At 39.1% G+C, this 16,872-nt stretch overlaps 1 protein-coding gene across 1 annotated transcript in view; it reads right to left on the bottom strand.

Moving 5' to 3' along the window:
* The window catches only part of LOC122799600 (mitogen-activated protein kinase 1-like), a 605,676-nt gene that overhangs the window by 293,966 nt on the left and 294,838 nt on the right, over window positions 1-16,872 (bottom strand). Inside the window, exons 4-5 of the mRNA XM_044068770.1 lie at window positions 6,582-6,698; window positions 404-430 (exon numbers count right to left, since the gene is read on the bottom strand). Of these exons, the coding sequence (XP_043924705.1) occupies window positions 404-430; window positions 6,582-6,698 (144 nt within the window). The remainder of the gene's footprint in view (window positions 1-403; window positions 431-6,581; window positions 6,699-16,872) is intronic.

The raw sequence follows: 16,872 nt of genomic DNA, 5'->3' as shown, positions 1-16,872 counted from the left end.
CAAAATCCGGACCGAACCACAAAAGGAGGGGAGTATCCATATTCATAAAGGATACCCACACCTCCAGGTTAGTGGCAACGCACGAAGCATCGGAGACCATCCAGGTGCAATTAACCATAGGTAAAACTGCCCTACAGTTTGTAACATGCTACAGACCACCTTCTCAAACTCAGGAAACCCACACAGCCTTCCTGAAGACACTGGAGAGTATGAATGTCTCTCCAAACACCATCATATTGGGTGACTTCAACTACCCAAACATAGACTGGGAACATTACTCAAGCCCCAACACCCAAGCCCAAAGGTTCCTGGAGTTCATAAACTCAAATGCTATGGAACAACTAGTCACCATTCCCACAAGAGGAGAAAATATACTAGACCTGATCATCACAAACATGGGGACAAAATGCTCCACACTTGTAGTATATCCCTTATTTGTGTGATCAGACCATAAATTAATCTCACTGGAGATCCACATCCGCCCCACCCCAGCAAAAAGACCACAGTGAAGAACTTCTCAAAAGCAAACTTCACACTTCTTAAGACTGGAGTGGTATCCTTCAAGGCCCCCGAGCCAGTGGAAACCACAACCCACGCTGCTGAAACTCATACAAATGCCTTCTACGAGCACCTCCAGGAATGTATGGATCAAGCAATCCCTAATAAAATCAAGACCCTTTCCACCAAAGGCAGGCGCCCGGTCTGGTGGAACCCAGCCATAAACAAACTCTACAACAAGAGGAGAAAGCTACTACATGACAGAGCAAAATCCCTAAAAGGGAAGGCATCTCTGATCAATACTAGCAAAAAACTACGATCACTCAAAATCATCCAAGGCCAACTTTGAGAGAAAAATCGCTAATGACAAAAGACAATCATAAGGCCTTCTTTAGCTATGTTAGAAACCTGGGTGGAAACTCCCAGATATGCTCAGAATTAGTCCAAAATGATAAAAAAATCACTGAACCCACAGACATTGCCAACATACTAGCAGACAGGTTCAGTGCAAATTTCTCCCCTCCCTCCCCCCCAAAAGGAGAAATATCTATCCCACCAGAGTCTAGCCTCCCAAACATCTCAGATGCCCAGGTGAGAGCTGCTCTCTCTAAAGCAAAAAACACAGCATCAATGGAACCGGTGTCCCCGGCTGTGTGCTACACGAACTCAATGAGGAACTAAACCCACACATAAGGCTGCTGTTTAATCTTAGCCTTACTACAGGATACATACCCAAAGAATGGCGTACGGCAACTGTGGTCCCACTCCACAAAGGCGGTGCTTCTACGGACCCTGGAAATTACCGCCCCATAAGCTTGACTAGCCTCGTCTGCAAAGCTATGGAGAGGATCATAATGGAACTCATAAATAAAGACATTGGGGACCTACAGACACTGGATCCTACCCAATTTGGCTTCGTCAAGGGCAGATCCTGCCTCTTGAACTTGGTCGACTTTTTCGAAACAGTCACTAAGGCCATTGATGAGGGTAAGGCAGTTCACACAGCCTACCTTGACCTAGCAAAAGCGTTCGACACAATACCCCACTCGGGCATCATAGAAAAGCTCACCAGCTTAGATGTAAACCCATATGTCACAAGATGGGTTGCAAACTGGCTCAAGGACAGAACACACAGGGTTAGAGTTGCTGGTGCCATGTCAGACTCTAAGCCGGTCACGAGCGGTGTCCCACAGGGCTCAGTCCTGGGCCCCCTCTTGTTCGGCATTTATTTTTCTGAAGTGCAGGCAAACATAGGGGGATTGTGGCTGACAAAATTTGCAGATGACTGCAAACTGGGCACCATAACTGACACTCCATCAGACACAGACATCCTCCAGAGAGGTCTCCTAGAAATGGATAACTGGTGCCAGAGCCATGGCCTTAAGCTAAATGCCAAAAAATGTATAGTCATACCCTTTGGGAAAAACAAGGTAACCCCTAATTACCACATAGGTGGTAATCCATTAAACACGGAAGAAGTTATCAGGGACCTGGGGACCCAAGTTGACAGTAACCTCTCTTTTGACACTCACATTGCCAAAGTGGTTAGGAAGACCTTCTACATTGCCCACCTGATCATGAAGGGATTCACATCCAGATCAGGAGAGGTCATTGTACCCCTGTACTCTTCACTCATCAGACCAATGATTGAGTACAACGCCCCATTCGGAATGTACCTTACCAGACACCTGCAGCAGTTGGAAAGACCCCAAAAGTTCCTCACTAAAAGGATAAAGGGGCTCAAACATATGTCATACGATGCCAGACTGAAGAAACTCCAGCTCTATTCAGTCGCATACCGTCTGCTCAGAGGTGATCTGTGCCTGACATACAAGGCCATGTCCAACCCGGAATTAATGGACATGCTCCACCTCAAAAAATCCAAATCCACCAGAGCCACGAGAGCAAGAGACTTAAACCTCAACACGGATATAAATAGGACGTGCTGGAGGGACAGATTCATCACCCAGAGACTCCCTACACTATGGAACAGAATCCCAGTCCATGTGAGGCAGAGCCCCTCACTGACTCTGTTCAAGAGAAATCTTGATGAGTGGATGGGAGATCGTAGGTTTACCCCGGGAATCATCTCTGTGTTACTGCTGGACAGAGGCACAGCAAACTAATGGGTATAGTATTCTCATCCTAAGGGGTGGTGAAAGCCACACACACTCTGGCTAGGCTTATAAATGCCCTAGGGCAGATAGCCTAGTATGAACCTATGATGAGAGACTTAGGGACACAGGTGGAGAGTGGTCTCACCTTCGATAACCACATTGCCATAACAGTCAGGAAATCCTTCTATATGGCACACCTCATCACTAAAGGCTTTTCATCCAGAAAAAAGGAGGTCATTGTCCCAGTGTACTCATCCCCTCATTAGACCCATTATAGAGTACAACACCCCGTTTGGTGTGTACCTCACAAGACATCTGCAACAGCTGGAAAAGCCACAGAAATACCTCACAAAAAGAATCACAGGCCTAAAGCAGATGCCCTATGCTGACAGTTTAAAAAAAACTCCAGCTATACTCTGTGGCATACTGTCTGCTCAGAGACTATCTCTGTTTAACATACATGGCCATGCCAAACCCTGCCTGTTGGAATGCTCCACTTAAAGAAATCCCAATCCCTCAGAGCCACACACTCCAGGGATCTAAACCTTGTCATCACAATGAACAAAACATGCTGAAGGGATAGGTTCCTGCCCCAGAGACTCCACATACTCTGGAACAGACTGCCGTCAAGCAGAGCACCTCGTTGGCCCTTTCAAAAGGAACCTTGACGATTGGATGGGAGATGGGAAATTCACCCCGGGATCACGTCAGTCACCCTGCTAGACAGGGGTCCAGGGAAGTAAATATTGTGGGAAGAAATATCCAAGGAATTGTTATGGCTAGGCTTATATTGGCCCTAGGGCCGATAGCCTAGTACCAACCTATGAGCCTATAAAACTATGTACATCTTCAAATATTGAAGTTTGGCCCCAACAGGAACAAATGTTCCACATTGACAGCCACACTCGCACACTGGAGTTAACATAAAAAAGGTCATCTATGGTAAGATGCATGGTGCAGCCTGTGCTTCTAAGCATTGTGTGGTTTTGTCTTATCTTTACAGCTCTTTCAGCTGGGAAAACCCATAAATGTTTTCAGAGAACATTATCCTGAAGCCATTCTTTATCAGATTGTCTCCTAGAGAAATGAGAAACCGATACAAAACTGCTAAGCATGCATTTTGTTTTACTTACAGTTGACTTTTCTCCCTCCTCTTTCCCTCTCCCAAGTATTTTTCCGAATAATGACATGAAGTAGGGCACATGCTTTAGAGTCCCGTATAAAGTTCAACAAAGTCCAATATTTCCAAGTTTTGTTGTTCTCTCATGTTACACAAATGTAATTATTGCTTTGTAATCCCACATGTCAGCTAACTTTCCTGTCTTAACCCAAACCCCAGATAAGACTATATAGAATGAAAAGCTTGAATAATATACCTTGCCTTTCCAAATGCTGTGCTCCAACTATAACTCACATTTGGGTACAGCAATTCAGAATGATACAAAATACACTTCAGAAGATGTTGATTCATATGCAAGACTTATGTACACAGTTATATGTTATGAAAAGTGAATTATTTAAAGGATCTACCACACGCACAATACTAGAAAGTACCTTTCAGCAGTAATCCAGTTCAATGCATACCATACAACTGCTCACAAACACTGGTGGAAACAAAAACTAAATACAGAAACCAAATACAAAGGAGCAGCTCATTACTCTCAGGTATCTAAATAAACCTGTGTTCTAATCAGAAAGATTTTGCAGTTTTGTCTAAAATTTGACAGATTCTAAGTCTGACAAGCTTTATGCAAAAGTGCTAAATTTTTCTGAATAAAATACAGATTTAGATTCCTGCAAGTGGTGCCCTTGCTCCTTTATGTTAGGTTTCTGTACCTTTGATCAATGACTTGAATTAATACAAATCTCACACAGAATGCAAAGCACACATTTTTGAGGCAAGGTCAGTGATCAATCTGGAGCAAGTAGCTCAATATTAACTTACGAGACAAGATATGAGAGACCTTCGATCTTTCTACCCAATGAAAGTGATAACACTGAGGAACGGCTATGACGACACCACTGGACTAATGGTTCCAGTTGAAGCTATACCAGTACACTATGCTGCGGGACTGCTACTGCCTGACAGAAGGTTGTAAGCAGCAATTATGGAAAATAATTTCAGAAGAGCAAGGAAACATTCAGTTACTAGATCAAAGACTTGATAAGATTGCAGATTTAGCTTGCTTTGCATCTAAAACTTCTGTTTAAGACAATGAAAAAATAATTTAGGAAATGTATATGTTTTTTCAAATGATAATCCTGTGGAAATGTTCAACAGAGGGTATAGCTTCACAACAATATCATACAGGATATATTTAACACTGAAGCAAACAGAGGTTTGCAATGATTATGTCCACCATTCTTTGCCACAGACTACTAAAGTGAAAAACCTAACTTCTATCATACCTTCTGCTACAGCAAATGAAAGCGGAGTTTCTCATGGTTGAGATTTTAGCTTACTGACTACCTAAAATCACTCGACAAGCATCAGTGCTTTAGGGACATGAGATAGCGGCTGAACTAGGAAATATTTAAAACAGTCCCAAATCATTATTTCTCTTAAAATTATTAGTTTACTTGCATAATTTGAACTTGCACTCTTCTCAAATTGTTTACTTGACTATTTCTGACAAGTCCACTCAAATTCTTTATAAAACAGTACACAGTTATTTTTATCACTAATATTTTATCAAGTCTGGTAGTTGCCACAGAGGATTAAGGCTGTAAGTTGTAGTTTCTGTGATAGAGGGTTTGATTCCCTCAGCCCTCATTTGTGTACTGTGCAACTTAAGTCACTTAACTAGACAGTGCTTGGGGGTAACTAGGAATTTGGGCTGTGCTCCTCAACAGTCTCGTGGACTGCAAGGCTAGTAACTATGAACCTGTCTTCTGGCTTGGCTCATGGTTGAAAAAGAAAAAAAAAAATTTAAAACCACTTATGTAAGATTTGCAGTCTGAACTGCAAAATAGCTGCACAACCTGCAACAGCTTTATAAATGCACCGAGTTAAATAAAGCTTATAAGGTTAAACAGTAACAACCAAAATCAGTGCTGTGCTCACACATACAAGCACCCATATGGTTACCCGGCAGATGGCCAATATCAATGTGTAATGCACAACAGAACTACCATACAGTGAAATGCAACGTGTGTGTGTGGCACTACAAAATTCAATAGTTAAGTCATTACACACACTATATCCCCCATCAACACTTATCAGCTCATGGTCAGTTCAAAAACTTCTGCACGGATTTGTGTGTAAAACATGCAATGCTCCTTTCTACATCTCAAATTTACAATTCATACCAGACAACCAATGTTGCACAAACATACAAATCATGGAATTCTGGTTACCTACAACTTCACTGTTTACTACAACTAAATTAGGTTGTTACTGACAAGAGAGAAAGCATGTAGGCAGCTGAAACTTGTCAGCTTTGAAAACTACAAAGTGCTGCTTATCAAATGTAGCTAAATGTTATTTTCATGGAACATCAGAATCTGATGTGGCTAATGTGGTATACAAGTGTGTGGAAATGCAGCCTTCCACCAATGGCTAAGCTCTCCATGCAACAATACTTTTAAGTGGCAAGACTACTGCTAAGAAATCTGTCAAATTGTCAGAGATTATGTAACCCAAGTCTGATATCTTGGGTCTAGTAACCTACAGATACTGTAAAATTCACTTTTTCTCTGATTTTCTTGGAAGTGGTCAGTTGTTTAACTGCAAGTAAATGTATGCTACAACCCGTTTGCTACTGTGCATTACTTTGCTTTGTATCTCATCTCTGCCTTGGTAAGAATGCTTTGATATTTCACATGCTGACAAATTCAGGTTCAGTGCTCTCCCTCGGCTAATGCAGAAAAAAACACATGGCAATTTCTTAGGAGAAAGACATCTTTGTAAGATAATTTAATAAATTGTTATGACGTTAAAACATCAATATTTGTTTTACTGCTTACCTTAGAGTTCAACATTATTTCTGGTGCTCTGTACCATCGTGTAGCTACATATTCTGTCAGGAACCCTGTGTGATCATGGTCTGGGTCAGCAACACGGGCCAATCCAAAGTCACAGATCTACCAAACAAATATCAATGACCCCATTAAAATGTACCTTTTATACTATAAAGAATGAAAAAGTGCAATCCATATTTGTAGCTCTCTGAGGGACTTAAGGAAATCTAACCAGTGCAATTATCTTTCTGGTATATTCAGCATGCATTATAACAATATTCAGCATCTGCATTTGCAGAAGGTGCGATCCTCATTGAAGATAACAATCATCTGGCTTCAAACTTGCTTTATGGGACATCATATAATAAATTTGATACTGCCAGCTGAAAGCCAGTCTTATGTAAAACCAAACATTTAGTCAAAACATTCAACAATTCAGTTCTAAAATAAGTTCCCTTAGTTCTAGTTAGCTCAAGCTCTGGAAATCCCCCCCCCCCACCACCACTTAAGATTAAAATTTTACAGCAAGTACAAAATCCATCTTCACAAACCATCCCAACACAAAAAGCTTTCCTTAAGGGCACTTCACCTAATTTCATGCTGACCTTAAATCTTCCCACTCATTCTAGTTGCCACTCTGGTACTTTTTATAACATGACCCTTCAAGACAACCTCCTCTTGAGGCATACTTCCCTATTTTTCCTCTTTTCTTTCAATAACTGTATGCAGACAAATGCGATTCTGTAAGTAGAAGTTAACTAAATTACATGTTTACAGACTCTGGTATTACAAACAGTCTGCAACCTCGGTGGGACTCTGCTTTTAATAACCATTATGTTCAGATGTTGGGACTTCCAAAATGGCTGCACACTGATCAGCAGCTTAATTTCATCTCCTAGTGTGAAAAAAGAAACTGAGAAATTACAGACAGTGATATCAGCTTGGGTAAAGCTCAGTTACTAGCTAATAAATACACTGTCAGGATCCCAGCTGAGATGAGAGAGAACCTGGAAGAATATCAGCCAGAAAAGGCAGAGGGAACACTTGATGGGAAGGATCCTGCTGCTGGCCAGAAAAAGCAGCTCAAACTTCAGCTTTGATTCAAGAGATGGCTTTCAGTAATTTACAGGGAAAAAAATCAAATTTACTTAGACATGATTACATTGAAGGAATACTTCAACAAAAAGCTTTACTAGCTATTCATATGAAATGACAAACCTGTAAAAGTCAAGGGTTGAAAAGAAGAAAAGGTTGGCTGAATACAAGACTTCTTGCAAAGAGCCGTTTCAAGAGTTAGAAGACAGCGTGCCCAGAGGAAAAACGGATTTTCTGCTGTACCGGAGGAACTGGAAGGAACAGACTATTAATTTTATAAAAGCATAAATAGGCAACTGGACTGGTGTTCTACAGCAAGATTTGCTAACTGAAAAGGCAATTAAGTATATGCTCCAAACCTGGCCATGAGAAAGCAGTTAAGACCTATATTAGTAAAGATGCAATCACAACAGCAGAAAGACCCAACCCTGACAAAACAGTGGCAGAAGTATTAAACAGAGACAAAAAAACATTTCTGGAATATGTTTACTTCATCTACGTCAGGCAGAAAAGCAAAATTATCCTAGTAATAAGGAAATGCATTGAGGTAGGCGAGAGAAACACGGTGCTATATTCCAGCTGTCTGAGCATTTTTCCCTTGAGTATCAAAGACCTTTTTTGATGCAAAACAGCCTAAGCATGAAATTTATCAAACAAAATGTGAGCTAGCAAACGGAAGGGGACTCTGCTTCTCATTCTGAGAAAAAAGATCAGACTTTGCCAGTGAAACCTTTTCAGATGTTGCCATAAACCATGTTTGAGGCAGAAAAAAAAAGCAAAGAAAATTACTAAAAGAATCAGGAGCAACTCAGACTTGAACTAGAGTCTACTGCTGGTTGATACAGATGATCAGGAAGAACAGCAACACTGCTTTATAATCTCACATGTATTTACTAATTTCAATCACATTTATGAAATACAACTTTGTAAATAAAAATGGGTGATAAAAGAATGGACTTTTGTTGGTGGACTATAAACCATATTACCCACATTATGTCTAATGTTTAGAAGACAGAGGAAAAAAAGCAGTAACCAAGTAATTTAGTATTTGTATAAAATGTTTAATGATAAACTGCATGTTATAATGTAAAACAGTTTTTATAGTGTGGAGTCAGGAATATTTTAAATGTGTGGGGAGAGTTTTTCAGTGACAAATGTGTTAAAGTAAATGTTACCTATGAAATTGTAAAAAAATAGATTTTACAGTATAACAAGAGAAGAAAGGCTGAACCAAAGCAGGTTTAAGTTAATATAATGGTGTGACCTCGGGTTGGGGTGGGTTGCAAAGTGTACTGATCACATTATATGTAGAACTAATATAACTTCCCTTGTATTTACAAGGATGGGTGTCTAGATTAATGCCACTGGCTTAAGCTATAAAGTTTTTTGTAAGGAAATACTTGGATGAAATAATGAAAAGCATGACAAATTAAGACATTAGCTTTTTTGCCTTATTAGCAAATGTTCTCAGTGAGACAAGAAGTCTGCAGCTAAAGGCAGGTAAGCCAGAGAAATTCTGTACATTCTGTTCGGAATGAAATTTACAAAATTCCTTCATGCATCTGCTAGTTGATGTCTTTTTCCAATTTCTGAGTACTTTTACAAGTAAATAAGATGTCTGCAGATGCAGTCAATTAAGCCTGCTAGTTTTGAGAATACTTTGCTCAGTGAAATTCCAAAAGTTAAAGGTACAATGAAAATCAGTTCAGTGAAAAAACATTTGAACTTTTGGGAAATGAAGAAATAGTAGCCTCCCCAGCACACAATTCATTTAACAGAACAGTGCATAATTAATACTTAAAGATAGCCAAGTGCACTTTTTCTTAGGGCTAACAGTGAATGTTTCTGAAATAATACAAGCTGTTTTTCACATCTACAAGCTGTTTTTCACATCCTGGAGGGGAACGGAGATAAGAAAAGCACAGACCACAATCAGTGTAAGTGAGAACACACTAGCACGGGAAACTAATTTTAGATTAGGTTATGCCTGTGGGGACAGCTGTCTATTCTAGGCACTTGTTCCTATTTAGAGGGTGAAACTTCATATTTTCAAAATGTATATAGTTTTGTGTGTGTTCCAAGTTAATAGGGAATGGGGGCTTTCTGAAACTACTTAGTGTTTTGTTTAAGGATTTTCATTAAAGCAAAGAATCTTGAGAAATGTAACATACGTTCAAATGGAGATAAGGAAAAAAGTGTATAAAAGATCAGTCTTGCCAATCATTGTGCATTTAAGACAAAGGTTGGAAATATACATTTATAAAAACTGCCATGTATAACAAGTGGGAACAATAGCTTTTTATCATCATGGCTACTCTATCCATAGTATCTTGGAAATGTAAATGGACTTACAGGTATAGACAAAAAGAAAAAAGTATTGAATTATATTAAGAAATGCAGAGTGCAAACTGGAAAGAAACAAGCATGTGAATTTTACAAAAAGGATTTCAAGATGGATATTCAACGGAATATCATGGACAAAGGAAAAGGGAAGTAATACTGATTGCTAGACTGGTTCCAATAATGATAGGAAAGGAAAAAAGATAATGGTAGATTTGTGGCAGCAAGGAGTTACTGGCAATGCAAGAAGATTTTGCTGGCATTGTTTATATTTCACCAAAACTGCTATTACAGAGCTTAAGAAATGTGGGAGAAAAATCAGCTTTTGGCAGGGAACTACTTATAGGTGGGAGATGGAATGTGATTTGCAACAGTGTGGATGTATCGGTGAACCCAGAAGAGAAAATATAACAGGAGAGGGTACATTACTGATAAAATGTATAAAAATACTTGGTATGGATGACATGAATTCAGCATTAGGAACTGGCAGAATTTACATATTCCCAAAGATATAATAACTGAGCTAGACTGGATAGAAGTTATATTTCACAAGAACATATGCATCTGCAAGCTTTGACGCATCTAATAACCATTTCAGATAATGCTCCAATAAAATTAAACTTTGGTACTTTCCCCATCTACCTGTTAAAAGAGAAATTTATGAATTGGTAGTGAAAATTATTCAAGAGTTATTAGGGAAGACAGACATTTCTTCAGAAGGAATAGCTAGTGAGTGGGATAAAGTGAAAATGGAGTTTAAAATAGGGTAGGAATAAAAGACAAATATGGTTATGAAATGGAATCTGGAGGGGCTGATAAAGGTTAAAATATTATAGAATAAGGGGAATCGCACATAGCAATAGGAAGAGCAACTGAAAAGTGCTAAAGAGAAAATAATGGAGTATTTAGATAACATGCATGAGCTTAGAAAGATTGCTGTTAAGCAATTAGTTAACTCCAGTGCGCAACAAACTTTTCACACAGCAGCTTAGGTGACAAAGTAGAAGGGTTGTCACCAAACTTGCAGGAAAAATATAGTCAGTGATCCCTTAGACGTATGAGAGGTATTTCTGAAATTTTATTCAAATTTGTATAATGCAGAGGAATGTGGTAAGCAAGAAAGCAAAAATGGAAATATTTATGGAAGACTAATTATGCCAAGATTAGAAGGAAGAGGAGGGATCAACAACGAATTGTCAAGATTGGGGGAGATGAAATAAAACTGATGTATAATTAATATGCAGAAGTCTCTAAGAACAGATAGTATTCCTGTTGAAGTTTGGAAGAGAATATAGAGCTGGATGATTTTAATAGTATTTTAAAAGGAGAGGAAGCACTAAGAACTTGGAAGAAAAATTTGGTTGCTGTATTAACCACAAAGGTCAAACACAAACCAGCCTCATATATAAACCCATTTCAACTTTAAACCATGATTAATGTGTTTGCATTTATGTCTATACTAGCTAAAAGAATAGTAAAGGTGATGATAAAATTGACAGATAAGGATGAATGTAGTTTTGTGGGGGGGGGGGTGTAAACATTTGACAAGAAGCAGAATACAAGAACAAAATGCTGTTATTGGTGGGTCTTTGCAGAGAAAGCATTTAGAGTAAGCTGGGATTATGACAGTATGGCAAAGGAAGTGATTACATTCCCCGATACAATAATAAGGTTAATTAAGAGAATATATGAAGGGTTAGAGGCAAGAAGAGTTCCTTTCAGAAAACTTGCATTTGAAAACAGGGATTAGAAAGGGGTGTCCTTTTTTATTTGCTTTATATTTAGAGCCACTGGCAAAGAAAGTAAGGGACCCAGAAATTCAAGTATACAACTGGAATAGTAAAGAAAAGTTGGTCTTATTTGCAGATATTTTGTACTTGATCAATCCACAAAAGGACATGACTGTGTTATAAAACGTTTTGAAACAGTTTCAAGTGTTTTCAGAATATAAAATTCTTCTTTTGGCTTTTCCCAGTTAGGGGTCGCCACAGTGGATCACCTGTCCGCTCATGATTGGCAGTGGAGCTTTATGGTGTCGAGTTGCCAGCCCAGAGCCCAACCTTACACGGAAGGCACACACACACACACTCGCGCCTAGGGCCAATTTAGAGTATCCAATCCACCTACAGCATGTCTTTGGGATGTGGGAGGAAACTGGAGCACCCGGAGGAAACCCATGCGACCACAGGGAGGATAAAACAAAGGCTACAGCCATAAATTACATGCCCCCCTCATGACTTAGCTCAGCAATCCCATATTTACAGGAACCCAACATAAAGTACTTAGGACCATGAAAAAAAAGCTTCTGCTAAGGCAGCTAAGAATATGTGGGAAGAGACTAAACAAAAGACAATGCAAAATCAGGGAAACTATAAGCTCTTGTTTATGGATAGCAGGATACAAGCAGTGAAAATGTTTTTGTCTCTAGTTTTATATTTAGGTCAGGCATATTTTTATTGACCAGGGGAAGAGTTGGGAGCAGGAGTTAAAGCGTGATAAGTTGAATCGCCCAAAAGCACAAAGTGATTTAGGATTTAGGGCACACAATTAAGGCTCATATATACAACACAAGCAAAAGGTTATAAAAGGTGGAGGGCTCAAGAAATAAGGAAATATTTTTCAGAAATATTGTGGGACCAAATGGATGTAACTAAGGAAAGAATTTTGACACAGGATTTAAATTGCCTAGGCATAGTAAGGCCCAACTTTTATTCAGTTGACTACCAAAAAAGCACTTCCCAGAAAATGGAAATCAAAATCTAAACCCAACTGTATTTGAAGTATTGAATACTACAAAACAGAAAAACTGGAGGAGAGAGAAAAGGAGAATTGCAAATTACATAGGAATAAATGGAATTTGTGGGAACAATACATGCAGAATAATGTTCCTGAGGAGGAATGTTGTTTAAAGGAGGCAGGAATTGAATAATTTATGCAATGTTGGACTGAATGATGGTGGTAAAAAAAGAAAACATGTACAGTGTAAATGAAAAAGTGTTAACATGGTTTCGTTTCAATTAATGTACGTCTGCCCGTGTCTTAAAGCAATATTTTAATATTCTACAGACAATGAAAACATTATGTTCAAGTGTTTTCTGTGGCCTCAGCATGAAATTGATCCATTACGATCAGCACTCTACCCTGCTAAACAATGAACTAAACATATGTGCACAAGGAGTTAGAGACATAGCCACGATCAAAAGGTAAAGGATAAATGACAGGCACCTTTTAGTATCCCTTTTAAAGCTATATGGCGTGATGAATATTCTCATTTGTATCTCAGAGGTTTTCTGAAATATCTCCAGGTAATGGAACAACTTTCCAAGCATTATTAACATGACCAGGCTAGAAAGTCCTTAAAGAAAAAATTCACTGTAGGACAGCCTTACTAAAATGGGCTCAAGCCATACTAGCTTTAAGTGTGTACATGTGATCATATAACTATAGCACAAAAAACAATTTACACAGACATCCCAGTTAAGAGTTACAACAAGCCACATCTTGAACTGAATGGCCTTTACCAACACCAAAGGGATGCATATGAGCCTACTTGAACATTCTGCTGGTTCATTCCCTTCTCAAAGCACAGGATATGTACCCATGTAGAAGTTCCTAACCTTTATGAGGCAAGTCTTGAGCAGTCAGTACTCAGTGATAAGAAGTCACCTCTTTTCTGGACATCTGTGAAAAATAGAGGGTGAATAGTCTGGTTCAAGGAAATCACCAAGACCACCTACCTTAAGATGAATTAAGGGATTAGTAATCAGACAACTCTCATCTCCGTGAATACCAGAACGTATGTAGTAATGAATTCCACTCAGCTGTGTTGATAAAGGACCACCGATGAGGTATGGTTAACTGGTGGGGAAAGCCTCTTGGACATTAAAATTTAAGATCCCAAGGATGGTGTGTGATTATTAGCAGGAGAACACCACAAAAGTACTCTGTATGTGATTTTTGCAAACTGCTGAAAAGAATATTCTGGCAAGAAGGATTTCTGCCATGTTTGGTAAATGTCCAGCCTCAGATCTGATTATTCTCTAACTTGAGGGATACGAAGCAAAGCCCTGCACAAAAGATACATGGAATCTGTCCCACAGGAAACCCCCTGGTCAGAACACTGCTGGATGTTCTTCCAGCACCACCATTCAACACTTTCCAAACTAACTGAAGAACGTTTGATCTGTCCAATAGACAGACCAAGCCTTGATCCTCTGCAAAAACAAAGTTTGTATCCATTTCTCACTGCACTTTTTTTGGGGGGGGGTCCCCAAGCCTTTCAAAATCTATAGCATTTTTTCACTGATACAAAGGTAGGAAGAGGTCATCCTAAACAAGAAATAAAGCCATAATGCTGAATTTTGTCCTTCCTTGGAGACTAGGTTTCTCCAGTGTCGCTAAGAAACAAATCTGGAGTATGGAACCTTCTAGTCCAACCTTCACTAGGAGACATGTTAGTAAATGAAAGGTAAAGACAATGTACACAAACAGTCCCTCAACTCCCTTGCACTATGGCAAGGAATGCACATCTATTGATTCAGATAAAGGAGTAAAAAAAAATGGAACTTGGACTGTTCCCATGTCTTTTTCTTCTGGAATGATGACAAATTTAAAATCACTCCAAAAACTAAATCCATAACTAAAGTGCTTCTTTGCAGTAGGACTTCATTCTGCCTTGTTTGCTCAGGTGGTTCCACACCACAAACAACCTGCCTTATATGGTGCACATTCAAGAACCTAGAGGTAAGCAAAGGGCAGTCTTCAGCTCCAAAGAAAATATGCACCTCTCCCTTTCTTGGGGGACTCCATGAATTCTAGTCAAAGATCTGTGTGAGCCTCATTTCTGCACTGAGGCACCTACAAGCTAGATATGCCACAGGCACTGGAAGAATAGAGGTATCAATTCCAGGTTTGGTGGGAAGGACCAGCAGGCAGGTCATGCCAAAAGGGATGGGAAACAAATAAAAAGGAATGTTATAATTAGCTACTGTCAACAAAGCCGAAATTCAGACTTCTGAAGAACTGTGGAAATACAGGCTTTAAACAAGTCTGAATTCCATGCTCACAAGAAACTTGGCTCATTATAACAATCAATACCAAATGCCTGATATGGAGAAAAGGAAGCCTTGTAGTAAGTACAAAGTCTACATAGCCCCTGTGAACTGGATGATTCACACTTGTTTTGAGATGATTTAACAGAGGTGTCAAAGAATTAAGCTAATGTAGCACCCCACAAAAGACCTCTCAAGGAAAGGCACAGAAATGAACTGCCAACAGTCATCCATGAAAAAAAAAAGAAAATTCCTGTGTTGAAGTCACAGTAAGGCATTTGAGGAGCACCCTATTATGAGCTACAGAGGCACCACTGAAGTAAATGATTCAGGATATATTTCTTTAAATGAAGCCTAAAGCATCAGTGTGTATCCATCTTGTCCTGAGACCACATTCACCAACCATTTTGTAAAGGCAAAAAGTTACCTTCACAGGGTTTTCCATCAAAAATTAAAAGTTATATACTCACGATAACTATGCATCTGTTTTTATCAATTTTCATTCTTCCTCAACACATGGGTTAGGATCTGATAATCCTCAGATACAACCATGACGTATACTCTAGACTTTGGATCCAACTCTCGAACTCCTACCCATAATGCCTTAGTCCATCCTCAATACCTCAGATCAAGTCTGTTGCCCTAAGGATCTTCTAAGCTAGACAGAGACAGGAATAACCAACAGAAAAAAGGGCTCAAACCTGGAACTAAGTTCCAAAAACACTCCAACAGGTTTCTCCAGATGATTTAAGGAAGGAGGATGATGGGGGAGAAGTTGAGGAAGAAAGAAAATTGACAATACAGACGCTTAGTTATTGTAAATACGCAAGTTTTAAATCTGACATTGTCCTTTTCATTCAACACATGGGACAGAGTCCCCAGCTAGACTGACTTTAGGTGGCCCTCATGGAAGGATATTCCAGAGTACTGCAAAGCCAAAGCAGGTCCTATTTCTAGATAGGATCAAATTTGTACTGAGTAATTCCTTGCTAAGAATAGATCCAAGAAACACAAAGCAGTGATCCATCTGGCTAAAGTGACTTTAGAAACTGGGAAACCCAGTTCTTCTGGTGAAAAGGAAACAAATACCCGATCTGATTTTCTGATTTATTTTGTCCTGTGAAGATAAAAATGCAACTATCTGTGTACATCAAGGAGATGAAGCATATATTCTCCTTTATTTGAAAAATTTGTAAAGACTGGTAAATGAATGGATTGGTTAATGTTAGTTTCAGAAGCTACTTTAGATAAAAAGGAAGGGTTTTGTCTGTAAGGTAAGCCTGTCTTTATGGAAAATAACGTACGATGTCTTTGAAGAAAGAGCCTGGAATTCAGATATTCTCTATGCAGAACTAATAGCTACAAAGAAGTCTTATTCATGAAAGGAGTTTCAATCAGTTATAGCTGAAGGTACAAAAGGTATACGAGTTAAATCTTGCAAAACAACAGTTAGATCCCAGGGAGATGAAGGATCCTTGAGAAGAAAAATTGTTTTAGAAATGCTTTGTAAAATCTGGAAGAAGGCAAGGAATAATTTTTGTCTCCTGTATGGAAATTAGAAATGGCTGCCAATTGTAGATTAATCATAGAAAGAAAATCTCTCTTCTTTAAAAAGGATTGCCAAAATTTCAAGTACTGCAGAAACTGGAGCAGAAAAAGGATCCACCTCATTTTAAGGTCCAAAGGAAATCTTTTCCACTTGCTCTTATAAAAACTTTTAGCAGTCTTTTTTGCGAGGATAAAAATAATGGTACATACCACTGAAGAGAGTATGGGCTGTTTAACCATTACTGGAAGTTGAGAAACGCTGC

Source organism: Protopterus annectens, chromosome 4.part0 (genome assembly GCF_019279795.1).
Source record: "Protopterus annectens isolate FY-2018-M chromosome 4.part0, PAN1.0, whole genome shotgun sequence".
Lineage (NCBI taxonomy): Eukaryota > Metazoa > Chordata > Ceratodontiformes > Protopteridae > Protopterus > Protopterus annectens.
Note: the sequence above shows the minus strand (reverse complement) of the source record. Positions and strands in the feature narration are given on the sequence as shown.